Source organism: Plectropomus leopardus, chromosome 2, assembly GCF_026936395.1.
Source record: "Plectropomus leopardus strain MGB_pleo_1.0 chromosome 2, ASM2693639v1, whole genome shotgun sequence".
NCBI lineage: Eukaryota > Metazoa > Chordata > Actinopteri > Perciformes > Serranidae > Plectropomus > Plectropomus leopardus.
The window spans coordinates 38,698,850-38,713,835 of NC_142177.1; the positions used below are offsets into that span (position 1 = coordinate 38,698,850).

Below are 14,986 nucleotides of genomic sequence, written 5' to 3' on the forward strand. Positions count from 1 at the left end.
AATAAAAACAAAATTATGAAGAGCTTAATGGTGATATATGTGTAATTGTTTGAGTTGTTCTAATTTTGTGCCAAACTGCAGATATATTTTCCATATAAACAAATTTATAGTTTCACTTATCTATATTTTTATAATTAATCAGATGAATAAATGAATGAATGAGTATAATGTGACAGAACCACAAACCCACAGAGAATTTAGTCTTTTGTCTTGTTTACAAAGTCATGGTCGATAAAGCTGTAGACTCATAACACAACTTTAATTCTTGTCATTTATTTCTTATTTCTTAACGTTGGAAATCTTATTCTGGTGTGAAATGTTGTTGATCTTATATCTGACTTTATATTTTAAATTCTGCATGAATACAACCGAAAACTAAAGCAATAAAAGGAGAAAATCTGAATGCACTGACAACGCCTCACACACATCAGTACATCCAAATTAAAACAAATTAACACAGAGATAAAATCAACACCTCAAGTTTAATAATCATTATTTATGACATGTTCATTCATTCATCAAATATAACTTCGCCCCTTTCAACCCACATTTTAATATCTGTAACAAAATCAAACAGAACACAGTAACATATATACAGTTTCAAAGACAACCTCCATTTTCTGAAATAAAAAATATCAAAGAAAACAAATTAAACCTCTTTGCAAAGTTTTTAGTGCAGCAAATAAATAAATAATTACTTTCAACTCATTGGTATCAAAACGGCCGTCACCGAGAATCTGCTTGAACAGATGAGCGTTGTTTTTTATTTTTAAGAAAAACATGGATCAGCTGACGAGTCTCGAACATGTTTGTGTCTCACTGTCAATATTTTTATGAGATTTTACAGTCAGCTCTTCCTGTCGTTTCACGTGAAAACCAGCTCACAATAATTTTGCCGGTCATGTGTAAATGATTTCAGTGGGTCTTTAGTTTGGGGAAATTTGTTATTTGTATAAATATTTTCACAATTATTAAACAAAAACATGAATCTGTGGACTTTAAAGTGAAATATAAAAAATAAAATAAGTCTTTACATCAGTTTCCCAACACTTCTGGGGCTATTTAAGGCTTATTTTAAAGGTGAAAATTAAGATTATGAAGTCAATGTGTGTCAGTAGCTTCTACTTAAAGCAGAAACATTTTATAAACACTCTTATTCTCTTTTAATTATTACAGTCTTGGTTTTCGTGTTTCCACATTAACCGTTGACATCCTGGTTACATCCTTTGGATTTTCACTGAAAATTTGTTTTGGGTTTTACACAGAAATCAGCCCACAGGCTGTTATATGCAACCGAGAAAGTCTGAATTTTAAGTTAATATACGACCTGCTCACCCACTGGCAATAAAAGAAAATATGAAGTACATGTAAAAAGTTACATACAGAACTTTTAAGCCCTTAGTGATTAATTCAGTGACACATTATGAGCCCAAACTTTGTTTACTGACTGGAATTGTGTCCTTAAATAAAACGACGAAAGTGTCATTTTGACAAAACACTGCAGAGTCAATTTAACCTTTTGAAACCTGAGCAATTTGCCCGATTTGTTTAAAAAAAATCACAAAAAGAAGGCAATGAGCTATTTCACAAGAAATTGACAAAAAGACTTTGCAAGACATGAGTAAAAAAGTTACAAGAAAATTACCCGAAATCTCAAAAAGAGAAAAAAAAGGAAATTCACTGGAAGGAAGTGCTACACTAAAACTAACAAAATAATCAGTGTGAAAATTGATGATATATATTTATACAAAAATTTCTATTATCTGTTTTTAAATGTATAATGTAATCATAAATATCCTTTTTTCGGGTTATTTGATCATTTTCTTAAAATTTTCACTCTTCAAAAAGATAATTTTTGGGTCATTTTCATGCCAAGATGCTGATCGCCTTTTCCATGTTTTTGAAATAAATCAGTTTGCTCACATTTCAAAAGTTTAAATGCTTGAAAGGTTTCTGAAGGCAGCACAAGAAAACTGATGTCGATCCAGGTTTCAAAGGGTTAACCTGATGAACTTTAGGACTGCAGCTGTTAAAACACATTCACTGTTTGAATCACAGTAGCTTTCTATCAGGCGGTAATATAAACAGTTTTTCTTTTTTTAGAGAATTATTTCTGTTTTTAGGCAGTGGAAGTTAGGTTTTCTGTTCCATTATGAGGTTAGTAATGTTTTTCAGTTCAGATAACAACACTGATGATCTGTAATTTGTTCATTAAAGAGCAGACTGTGTAAAAAAAGACTGAAAATCACAAAAGTGGTGAGAAAAAAGAGGGACAAGAGTGATAAATGGGCATTTTAGGCTCCCAGAGAAACCCCTAAAGTAGTTCTCCACTATAAAGGAAAACATTTTTATCACAAATATAATCGAGCAAACGTGAAACACCTCAAATAAAATATGCGTGTGAGAACTGGCTATCAGGAATGATCAAATCAGAGGGACCTTTACACATTTTTATGATTTTTTGGTGTTTAAAGAGGCTTCAAAAATAAAAGCCTGAGCAGAGTAGAGTGACGTTTCCTTCTCGAAAAAAAAAAAGCTAGAAAAATGAGCTGGTGCTTCAAAATAAAAGCCCCAGCAGAGCAGAGTCAATTCCTTCCAGAAAAAAACCAGCTGTTTGCTTCAAAATAAGATATCTGGGACGAAGCTGCAGGATTAACAGAGCGTCAAAATAAAATTTCACTATGAGTGGCTGTCAGGAGGAAGCAGGCTTCAAAATAAAAGCCACCCTTGCAGGCGAAGGTTCCAGGTAAGAAAAAGGCTTCAAAATAAGAGCGCTCAGGAGGAGAAAGTGAAAAGAGGATGTTTAGTTGTTTGTCTCACATGGCAGAAACAAGATTCCCACATCCCGTCTCTGCGTGTGTCCGTCATGTTGAGTGTTGTGACGTCTTGCATATGACGTACTGGACACACGCTGTGTGCGTGTGTGTTAATGTCCCGTCTGAGGATCGGTGTGGCTCTGAACGTCTTTTATCCTCCTCAGTTTGTGTTTGTTCCCGTTGTGGAGAAGTGAGGCGTCCAGCAGTTTCTCCCTTCTTGGATGAAGCTGTCAGCCCGGTGTCGATGTGTGTATGAGTGTAAGTGTGTTTTATTTAAGGACGAGCGTCGCTTCAGAGCCATCTTTCCTCTTCAGATACAGCCCGTAGCTGAGATGGTGTTCCCTCCTCAAGAAGGCGTAAAAATAATCTGACACCAGCAGAATCTGCGGGGAAACAAATGTTAGGACACTGATCAATTCTTCAGCATTTGAAAAAGAAGTAAATAAATCATAAATAGTTGGTTTAAATAACGGTGTAAGCGAGCTGAAAATACAGGGTTCATACACATTTTTACCAGTAAATTACCATGATTCCTCCAGGACAAGCAGACATTGTCTGACATGACCATCATCACTCCTCATCGAGGTGTTTTTTATTACTATATAATAGATTTTTAAAAGATATATTAGTTGCATTATCAGCATTATAACTGAATATTTAAATATAACTTAGGGCTGTTTGATATTTGATATTTAACTTTTTTTAGCAATTGTTGGGTAAACTTTTTTGTTATTTTTTTCCAAGTTTTTGGTGATAGTTTGACTTAAACACGCTTTCGATACCCGTGAGGCATTTTTATTCAAATTCTCATCAAAATGGCACTATTTATCACAGCCAGAAACTGTAAAAACAGAACTTTAGTTATTTGCAATTTTTTTAAGTGAAGTTTTTCCATTGATAAACTTACATATGAACCTTGAAATACAACCCGAATACTTAATAACAAAATCAGATATAAGTCTCACAACACTTTTATAAAATGACTTCCTCCAATGAAAAAAAATCATCTTTTAACTGCCGAGCCACTGAGACCTGGAAAATAAACGTGAATACCTTTGCTTGACTAATTCCCCCCGAGCTCCGTCTTACCTGTGCCACGTTGAACAGCAGCGTTATGGCGTAGTAGAAGTTGGAGTTGGCGCTGCCGGCGTAGATCCAGAGGTGCCAGAGAACCGGGAACAGAGCAGAACAGGCGAGCAGGACGCAGGACACCAGGAAGATGTTCCTCAAGACTGAACAGGAAGAGAAACCAGGAGAGAGGCTGTCGTGCTTTATCCGGCTTTTGTGTTTCTGCATGATCACTTTATGTCTGCGGTTCTCAACTGGTCCCGCCTCAGGGTCCAGACTTGTCTTCTCTTCCCTCTTCTGGATCTACATCATTTTTCTATTCCCTTCTTTCATAAATATTAAAACCTTTGGACCCTGAGTGAATTGGTTTTTGAATTCTTTCAAAACATGTAGAAAAAGGCAAAGAGCAACTTGGCGAGAATCGTCCCAGCAAACTGCAAGACATTGGTAGGTAAAGAATATAGTTTTTTTTAAAAGCTAAAAAATGTACAGAAAAAAAATATTCATAATTATCATGAATGTGCATTTAAAATTATTATTATTGAAAATAGAATTATTAGAATTTTTAAAATACTTTTTTTCAGGTCATTTTCTTGTTGTTTTATGTTTTGGGGTTTATTTTGCTTTCTTTTTTTTCCCTCATTTTTAGGTATTTTTCTTTTACTTTTTACTAATTTCTTGCAGATTTTTGGGTCATGTCTTATAAAGTTGTCGATTGCCTTCTTTTTGTGTTTTCAAAAAAAAAAAAAAATCCCAATTGCCCAGGTTTCAAAGGGTTAATGGATCGGTTTTAGATAAAATAAATCTGATAAAATACTGATCTTTTCTTTCTTGTACTGTATTGCATCAGACTCAATATTAGGAGACTTTAATTGCATCTTGTGAGAATTAATATGCAACATCTTCTGTGTTTTATACACTCACATCTGTGCAGGTGACTCCAGACAGGAAGGAAGGCCAGGTAGAGAGCGATGTCTCCCACAGTGGGGTACGACTTAAAGATGGAGATCACAGCCAACTGCATGAAGATCAGAAACACCGGATGCTCCCTGAAACACCGAAACGTACAGATTAATAACGAGATACACGGCCACGTGGTCGTGTGCCTCCATGTCTGTGAACACATGGATGCTTCACACAGAAGATCTATACAATCAACACAGTGTCAAACTGGGAACCAAAGATTGTTGAGTTATGGCCAAAAACATGTTTTATGAGGTCACCGTGACCTTGACATTTGACCTTCAACCACCAGTTTCTAATCAGTTTATTACTGAGTCCAAGTTGACATTTGTGCTAAATGTGAGAAAACTCCCTCAAGGCCATCTTCAGATACTGCATTCATGAAAATAAGACAGCTGCAAGGTCACAGTGACCTTGACCTTTGACCACCAAGTTCTAATCAGCTCATCCTTGAGTCTAATCGGACTTTTCCCTTGAGGTTTTCGAGATATCGCATTCACAAGAATGAGACGGACAAGATCACAGTGACCCTTGACCACCAAAATCTAATCAGCCTATCCTCGAGTCCAAGTGAATATTTGACAAATTTTAGAAAATTCTAGGGATGCACGATAAGTGTCGGACCGATAATGGGACCGATAATGACGTCTCACCGATGATGGCGATAATACAATTTTTGGCCGATAAACAGAGTCGATAAATTGCTTTGATTTCGCCCGTGTTGCCATGGCATTATCCTGCGTCAGCGGGAAATTGAGGCGTTCCTGAGACATCACGTCCACAAGAGTGTGACGGACATATGCACGTGGAAACACAGACGACCTGAAAATATAACTCCTCCGACCTCCACGATCAGCGCAGAGGCATAAAAAGGTCACATTAACTCTGAGGGTCGGATGGTGCGCGGGCGATGAGGACTTACTTGAGTTTGATGGACAGCGGGATGGTGTAGAAGAAGACGTTGATCTGGAAAACGCAGAGGAAGAAGAGGCGGAAGTGTTCAAACATCTCGGCGAAGAAATACCAGAAGAGGCCGATGTTCGGGGTCAGGTCTGGTACTGAGAGACTGGAGGGAAAGCAGACGGTCAACACCACGACCACAGCTGGATGATTGAGAAATATATTTTAAAAAAAAAGAAATCTGATCACATTTAAAGCCGCAATCTTATGAAAATAACTTCTCATCAGTCTGACTTTCAAAATCATCTCAGTTTCTGTCAGGTTTTGTTACGTCATACAAATTATTTTAACTATTTTTAGACTGCTTCACCCAAAGTGTGTGACGGCGCGATGCCGCAGGTCCTTCCTCCCTGCTGCTGTCCGACTACACAACCAGCACGGCTCCCAGTAATGACAATAATAATAACTATTCATATAGCACCTTTAAAAACAGTTGTTTACGACAAGATTAAAGAAAATAAAAGGAATAAAGGTGATAAAGCAGGCAGATCTCAAACGGAAATTAAAGTTATTCAATTCTAGAAAATTAAAGAATAATAGCAATAAAAGACGATAAAAATAATATAAAAAGTAGTATAAGAAGACAACATCACAGACGGGATAAAACAAAGATAAGAAGACAAAAACAGGAGCAGTTAACTTGCAATTTATCATAATGTGCAATTATTTTTCCATGTGTAATTGATGTATACATTTATTTTACTGTTGAGTTTTGTGTCTTGGTTTTTTTTGCTATTTACATTGTTCTTTTTGCTCTATTTCTATCTTTTTTTTTCCTTTTGCTTAATTCCTATTTCAAGTGTTGCATCTTGTTTTTTTTTTACTATTTATATTCCTATTTTTTCTCTATTTATAACGTACATACCTTGCTTTGATGTCCCTTTGCTGCTGTAATAATGCAAATTCCCCTGTGGTGGGACTAATAAATTTAAATTTATTTAGTTCACCGCTCACATGAAGCCGTAGACAGACGGCAGGTAGTCCCACGAGCCGAGCAGGAAGAAGGAGAGGCAGATGATGACGAACAGGCTGCCCAGGTACATGAAGGCGTACTGAGCGATGAACCACCAGAAGCTGAACCGCCGGAAGTTGAGCGGGATGTACTGACGCTGGAGGATGAGACACAAACATGGAATGACAGTAAAGTAACAGTTCAAGACGTTTTAATACCACTTCAAATTCAATTTAAGACCAAACTTGTGAGGAAAATACACACCAAAAGTGAAAATATACTTTTCACATGTAACAGGGATCCTACAGCGTAACTCAAGTGAGACTGAAGACGTTTCAAGACTTTTCTTAACCCTTTGTAACCTGGGCAAAATTGACCTGATGTCTTTTAAAACCGTGAGAAGAAGGCAATCAGCAACTAAAATGAAATTACACAAACATAGCATCAGAGTAGTAAAATGCACAAGATAATCTGAAAATTAGCAAATTGCAAATAAAAAAATAAAATAAAAAAATGGAAGAGTAAAAAAAAAGAAAAGGAAATGGCCTCAAAAAGTCTGCTTAGAATTATATCATTTTGAAAAATAATTTTAAATAAATTATTATGATAATTTTAAATATAGCTCTCTGGACATTTTTTATCAGTTTTTTAAAAAACAAAAACAACATAATACAACAAAAAAACTTCAAAATCTACTAATTTCTTGCAAATTGTGGGACATGTCTTACAAAATTACTCACTGCCTTTTTTCCAAATGTTTTGAAAGAAATCACACTAATTTCGTCAGTATTAAAATTTTTGAGTACTTTTGAAAGGTGGGACGATTTCCAGTTTCAAAAGGTTAATGCCACCTAGCCTGAAATTTAAGATAAAATTTTACAATAACCAAAACTGAAGAAAAAAACAAACATGAACTGACATCAGGTACTTAGGATTAGGGAGAATTTTAAAAAATATCTACTGAAACATGAAGCATGATTTTTTGGTGTTGTTAATGTGAGACGCATTCTGCCTTTCTTTTTTGTTTAAAAAATTAACAATTAATTCGACATTTTATAATGACGCATCAGAAAAAGTCCTACTTACACTTTTTTAGCATTTTTAAGACTTTTGAAAGGATTATTTAAGACATGTTAATACCAATTAAGGCCTTATTTTGTATTAATTAATTCAATGACTTTTTATGGATCTGTGGGAACCCTGTGTAAAAGCATAAATCCGGAAGATTATATTCAAATATTCTAAAAAAAAAAAAAGGCAGAGAAAAGGGGTCAGAAAATGACGGAGGATCAATGCTTTTTAAACATGCACGTGTCGTTTCATACCTGCATCAAATAGAGCAGTGCTGGAGCGCACAGAGTGAGAGGATAGATGGACTGATATGTGGCCAGCGACAGAAATATGGCACTCAGCAAAACATTTCCTGCAACACAGAAACATTCAAATCAAATAATCTCTTCATGTCTTCATTGTTATTTACTTCAAGGTTGACACAACAGAAAACTGACACTCAGGTATAAATGTCAAGTTATGGATCCAAAATTACCTTTTATTGTAGCGAGGATGAAGAGGGCGATGACGGCGTTGTTCAGGCCGCAGGTTGACTTGGCGACGCAGGACAGGATGGTGAATGGGTTCAACAGGTAACTATGAGAGAAGAAACAGTGATAATAAAATTACACGGATATATCTGATATATTAAGTATCTAAGTTTGAGTGAACAAACGAGGAATTTGACTCCAGTTTTTCATGCTCTCAATGCACAGAATCAGACATACAGCTAAAAACAAGGATAACAAACATTTAACTACTGGATAAAGATATAAATATAAAAAGAATATATACAAAAACAAGACAAAACAATAAAAATTACATTTGTAGTCTGTATTTATTTTTTATTCCATTGCATAACAGAGACAGACCATTTACAGCAGTGATAACCAGATCTGGCCACGTGGTGCCGGGTGGCTTCCCAGACTTTTACTAATCCAAAACTAAAATGATTCACACTGAGAATTGTTGTGATACTTTTAGTAAACGTAAGGTGCCAGAGTGCATAAAGCAGCATCAAATAGAGCTTGTTCATCAAAAAGAAAAGAAAGAAATAAAGTGCCAGTGGAGGATCTTCTGCACACTCTGACAGACGTCCCAGCTAAGTCCCTTATGTCCTAAAATCCAAGAAAAGTCCAAAAATCCTAGAAACATCCTAAAATCTTAAAAACACCATCAAATCCAAGAAATGTTCTAAGATCCAAGAAACGTCCTAAATTCCTAAAAACATGCAAAAATCCGACAAATATCCTGAAATCCTGGAAATATCCTTAAATCTTAAAATGTCTTAAAATCCTAAAAATATCCTAAAAATATCCTCAAAGGGCATCTGAAGGCTCAGTGGATAGAGTGGCGCCCCATATACAGAGGTTGTATCCTCACCGCAGCTGCCGCAGGTTCGATTCCAGCCTCGACCCTTTGCTGCATGTCGCCCCCTCTCTCTCTCCTCCTTTCACACTTAACCTGTCCTGTTCATTACTGGCAATAAAAGCCCCAAAAATATCTTTAAAAATGTCCTCAAATCCTAGAAATGTCAGGAAATCATACAAACATCCGAAAATACTAGAATCACCTAAAATCCAAGAAAAGTCAAAAAATCCTTGAAACGTCCTAAATCCTACAAACTTCCGAAAATATTAGAATCACCTTAAGTCCAAGACAAGTCCAAAAATCCTGGAAACGTCCTTAAATCTGAGAAACATCCTACAATCAAAGAAACATCCTAAATCTGAGAAACATGCTAAAATGTAAGAAATGTCCCAAAATACAAGAAACACCCTGAAGACTGAGAAATGTCCTAAAATACTAAAAAAAAATCTGCAACTGGCCCTTAGCCTCCTGTCATTTTGCAAAAGTGGCCACCACTTATGCGTCTGTTCACAGTTTTTTGTAACATCATGTTTGGTTTTAATGCACTCTGGGAGGTTTGTGAGTGTGTGTGTGTCTGTGTGTGAAGTTCCCACTTGTATTGTAAAGAATTATAGTCCCCTATTATTGATGTTGACGTGTGTGTGTGTGTGTGTGTGTGTGTGTGTGTGTGTGTGTGAGATACTCACAACATGGCTACTTTCAGAGGGATGTAGTACATTTCTTTGGGGCTTCTGATGAGCTCCAGACAGTCGAGGGGGTAGCGGTCTGCCTCCAGGGCAAATTTCTGCTTTCTGAACTGAAACGGCATCAAAAGCACATCAAACATGTCACAATTACTGTTAAAACAACCGTAAAATACCCCAAATACTCTAAATAACACACTCAGTTTTAAAGTTTCATTTAGTTTAATGCCTTATCTATACAAACTACAATTTAATGATAAAAACTCTGTCAGCTGGCAGCGAACAAAAATATAATTGTAACATGTTACTTGTCAGGAAGCAGAATGATGACAGAGTTGATCAATTATCACACATTTTACATAAAGATAACATGTTTCCCCGAATATCTGAAACTGTGGTTTTAAATGCAAAGTTACTGCAGCACAAAAAACCAAAACAGACACATTTGTGGAAAACATGTGATGTTAAAAAAATACAGAAATTTCCCTTTAATGTCCACATATTTAAATCTATGTCCCTTCATTTTATCTGTATGTTTTTTTAAGGCCACATTATTGTTTTCTTACCACTTGTTTGTTGTAGTCCTTCACCGTCATGTAGAGCGCCACAGCAGTGATCACATCTGCCAACTAACCACACAGAAAGAGCGAGCAGCTGAGCCCCGAAAAATAAACACAGAGACGCTTTCTTTTCAAAACACCGCAGGCAGAAATGTCCTTCTGACGGGGAAAGCGGTTTAAATTATTGTGCTGAGTTTTCCCATCACGGCTCACGTTACAGAAAATCCTCCTGTTTATTAACCGGAGCAAATCCGCAGCATTAGCATCACAATCTGTTTTTATAACGTTTTATTGAAGCTCAAAGGAGGAGTGTTTGTGCCGGAAATATTCAGACCATGACGTCGATTCTTGATTGGCTTATTAATACAAAAAAAGCAGTTTGACGTCCTAAAACTCACCATAAATGTTATCTCAGCGTAGTCCACCACAAAGTGAAAGAGGTAAATGATGAGAGGCGTCTGAGGAGAGAAGAGACGGATGTTTGGGATCAGAAACACACGTAAAGCACGTTTAAGTGTTTTTCAGTATTTTGTTTTTCTCTATTTTGCATCTGTATTTGTTTTTCTTTTTGCATTTCATGTAAAGCGTGTTTGAGTACCTAAAAAAGCACTATATAAGTCTTATCTATTATTATTATTATTACATTTATTAAGACATTAGCATGTTTATGTGGCATCCTCCGGTCAAATGCATGTTTTTAGATACTTCAGCTGAAATTATTTTTACTGACTGATATTATTCCTCCTCTGATGTGACGTCACTTTAGTTTGATTTATAAGCAACAAAATGTTTTCAGATGGTTTTCCATTATGTTCATATCAGTTTTAATCTGAATTAATTTATTTTGAGTTTGTTATCAGAATATTTTCTGAAATTTGTCGTACACTGTTTAACGAACACACATGAATACAAAACTAAACATTTAACCAAACATCAAAAACATAATATAATAATGCAACGTAACACATCAGTTATTATGAAAAGTGCATGCTGTTAAAAACAAACAATCATTCCTCATTATATTCAGAATCAGAAATACTTTACTGATCCCTGAATGCCCAGAATAGAAAATTATAGCAACTAGATATAAGCACCAGCAAAAAGTATATAAAAATATAAATACAAAATCGAAATACAGTAATAGTAAAACAATTAACACTCAGATATTTAAAATGTAAGTATATATAATGAGCTGAGTGTGTAAAGTGTGTGAAAAACATAAAATATAAAGATATACAGCAATAAACAATTTGCACTTGTATTTGAATATTTATTATTTTTATTTATTTATTTATTTATTACTAATTTAAGTTTATTTTGTAACTTTTTACCGATTTCTGGTTGGGCCATTTCATTTTTGGTCATTTCTTGTTAAGTTGCTCATTGCCTTCTTTACATGTTTTTGAGAGAAATCAAGGCAATTTGCTCGGGTTTCAAAGGGTTAATTCAGGAAATCAACATTACACAATAAAAGTGAGGGGGACGAGAACAGGACGGAAATTACACCCTCGGTCATAAATGTCATGAGCATATTTCTGTGTGTGTGTGTGTGTGTGTGTGTGTGTGTGTCTCCTCGTGGAAAACATCTCCAGAATACGGTGAGACTCCCAAATCAAGCAGCGCCAAACCTTCAACAACTGCAAACAAACAAACAAACAAACAAACAAAACAACACGTTACAGAAAGTCAGTTACATGCAACACCGATGCAACTTCCTGTTACAACTGCCTCATGAACAATTGTGTGTGTGTGTGTGTGTGTGTGTGTGTGTGTGTGTGTGTATGTCTCTCCCTTTACATCATAAAGAACTTAGAGAGTATTCAACGCTGGTTAGGGACTGTTCTTTATTTATCAGGGGGTTGTGCAAAAAGGGGGAGGCATGTCAAATATTTTTTTAAGTGCTGGGGAGTGACTTTTGATTTTTATTTTGGCTTAAGAGAGCAGCATAAAACTTTAAATGGCTGTATTTGTATTTTTTTTCCACTTATTTTTAAGAAAACATACCATGTTTTCTTATGATTACCAAAATTACACAATTTATCACAGCCAAAAACTGTCAAAACAGAAATTATCATTGGGTTTTCAAATTTTCAACAGTACGTGGACACATCATGTGTAACAAGCGGTTCTGTGGGAATTAAATCAGATTCCAGATCCATTACAGATTTTTGGACATTTCTAGAATTTTAGGAAATCTCTTGGATTTTAAGACATTTCCAGGTTTTCAGGACATGTCTAGGATTTTAGGACATTTATAGTATTTTTGGACATTTCTAACAATTTAGGACTTTTCTCGGATTTTAGGACATCAGGGTCTTAGTTAGGACCTCTGTTAGGGGGTGCAGGGATCCTCTACTGGCACCTTTTAAAAATTTAAAACCTAACAACAAAACGAAGTCACGACCAACCATCACCCTCCTCTGATAAATAAAGAACAGTCCCTTAGTCTACAAATTACAGCTGCAAGGTAAGTCAAACACAGTAAAATGTGCAGTGATTTCTTTAAAACTGTAGTAGCAGGGGGGCAGTACAAGTACTCGGGTGAAGTATAGGCACTTTAAATGGTACTTTAGTGAATTTCCTCCTCTCATGTAGCCAGTAAAGACTGTTTCTGTATCGCACCAACATCTTTGAACCACATAACACAATGAAGAACCTCCGTTAGAAAAAATACGAATTAAAACTCATTTAAATCTTAAACGACTAACATCACATCGAGCTGTTATATTTCCCTCATAAAGGAGTTAGTGATGTTTCTAAATGTCATCGGCAGAGACAGTTTGTTGGTGTTTTTGGGCTAAACCGGTTATCGACCTCACTATATCACCGGGAACAGCGCCGAGCAGAGCGGGCAGCCGGAGCCGCGTTTCACCGGGACAAAGCCCCCGGAGAGCCGCTGTGACCGGGCTTACCTCTCTTCCAGGCGGTTAACGGAGACACCACCTCCACCCTCTCCGAGATCAGGTCCGCCAAACTGGATCTGTACAGAGCTGCACGGACCGTAACGGCTACAATCAAAAGTAGTGTCAGGGGAGCCGCCATCTTCACAAGGAAGCCCTCACCGCCCTGCGAGGTGCACGATGGGAAATGGTGTCTTTTGTTATTACAGCGGAAACTGAAGGGAATCGAAATATATATATACACGGATGATTAGCAATACATATCATATTAATGTTGTGGTTATTATTATTAATATTATCAGAATCATGAAAGGAATATTGCCCGGTAGGTTTTCACACAAGGGACAAGGGTTTTTTTGGTGAAAAACATGAAACATACAAAACAATATTAGGAGTAATAATAATATTTATTTATTTATTATTGCTATTATTAGTAGTATTAGTACTATTAGTATGTTTTAAATTGATTTTTTTTTAAAATTACAATGAAATTGGCAGTTGTTTCAGACGCCACTTGGATAGTCTACCATGGATTCGTGTTTTTGTGCATTATAATTTCCAAAAGATTACTCTTCGATTTTTTCATCTATTTTGAGAGTTACTAATTAATACTAATTCTTCCTTTTTTTTTTTTTTTTTTTAATAAAAACGTTATTAAAAAGCGGAACCATAAACCCTACATGTTTTCACCCGGACTCTTTATGCATAGGATCAAAACACAATTGACAAAGCGTAAAGTTAGACACGTTGCACCACTGTTATTCCGCTATGAATACTTTTAATTTTGTTGCAACAAAAATCACTCATTACAGTTTTTTAACAACTGACAAACTCAAAACAGTGTAACGATTATGAAGCATACAGCGTATCTTTTAAATAAAGGTTTACACAAATAGACCTAACCCCAAGAAGAAAACAATTATTACAAAAGTAAACCTCATTTAAAAAAGATTTGTTGTTAAAAAAAAATTAACTGTCACTGTCATGGTGAAACCTTGCTGCACAAAAAGTACCCAGTAATCCAACTCCATCAGTGATACTGCCACTAAACTACTAAATCTACCGCTGTGTAATCTATAATTAAATAATAACAACAAAAACAATATGTTTTTAATTTATGACTCATAATAATTTCAGTTTTATACACCTTGCAGCAATGTGGAAATTTTCAACTGTTATGTTGACACTTTTGTTTTTGATATTTGCTTCTTTAAACCAGTGTTGTTCCAGGTGGTTTTGTTTGTGTACTGCTGCTGTAACATGAGTATTTACTCCTGGGTGCAAATAAAGTACTTACCTTCCTACTTACAGCCTGAAAATCTCAATTTAAGGTTCAAAGTTCACTTGGAGTGTGGTTAAAAGCTCTGGAGAATTATTATACATTATTATTATTATTATTGTTATTATTATTATTATTATTATTATTATTATTATTATTACTACGGATATATGGAGTTGAATAAACAGCAGACATATCTAAAAACAAATTTAAAAATCAAACAAAATTTTATTAGAATTTTTTTTTTTTTTGCTGAAATCATCATCATTATGTCCATATTTTAGGGCGGGGATACTCAACTACTGAAGTTATTTTGCTTGGGGGACACTTTTGCAAAATTACAGGAGGTCAGCCTCATACATGTTTGTAGAATTTTAAAGAAAT

At 35.6% G+C, this 14,986-nt stretch overlaps 1 protein-coding gene across 1 annotated transcript; it reads right to left on the reverse strand.

The window, feature by feature from the left end:
* Positions 1 to 463: 463 nt before the first annotated feature.
* pigu (phosphatidylinositol glycan anchor biosynthesis, class U) lies at positions 464 to 13,510 on the reverse strand. The gene is made up of 12 exons (XM_042510262.2): positions 13,336 to 13,510; positions 11,996 to 12,060; positions 10,822 to 10,881; positions 10,430 to 10,492; positions 9,867 to 9,976; positions 8,306 to 8,406; positions 8,085 to 8,182; positions 6,762 to 6,916; positions 5,770 to 5,913; positions 4,809 to 4,933; positions 3,906 to 4,048; positions 464 to 3,199 (listed from the first exon to the last, which is right to left on the reverse strand). Exons 1-12 carry the CDS (start codon positions 13,463 to 13,465, stop codon positions 3,086 to 3,088), a joined length of 1,308 nt encoding a protein of 435 aa, XP_042366196.2. The 5' UTR covers positions 13,466 to 13,510; the 3' UTR covers positions 464 to 3,085.
* Positions 13,511 to 14,986: the final 1,476 nt, after the last annotated feature.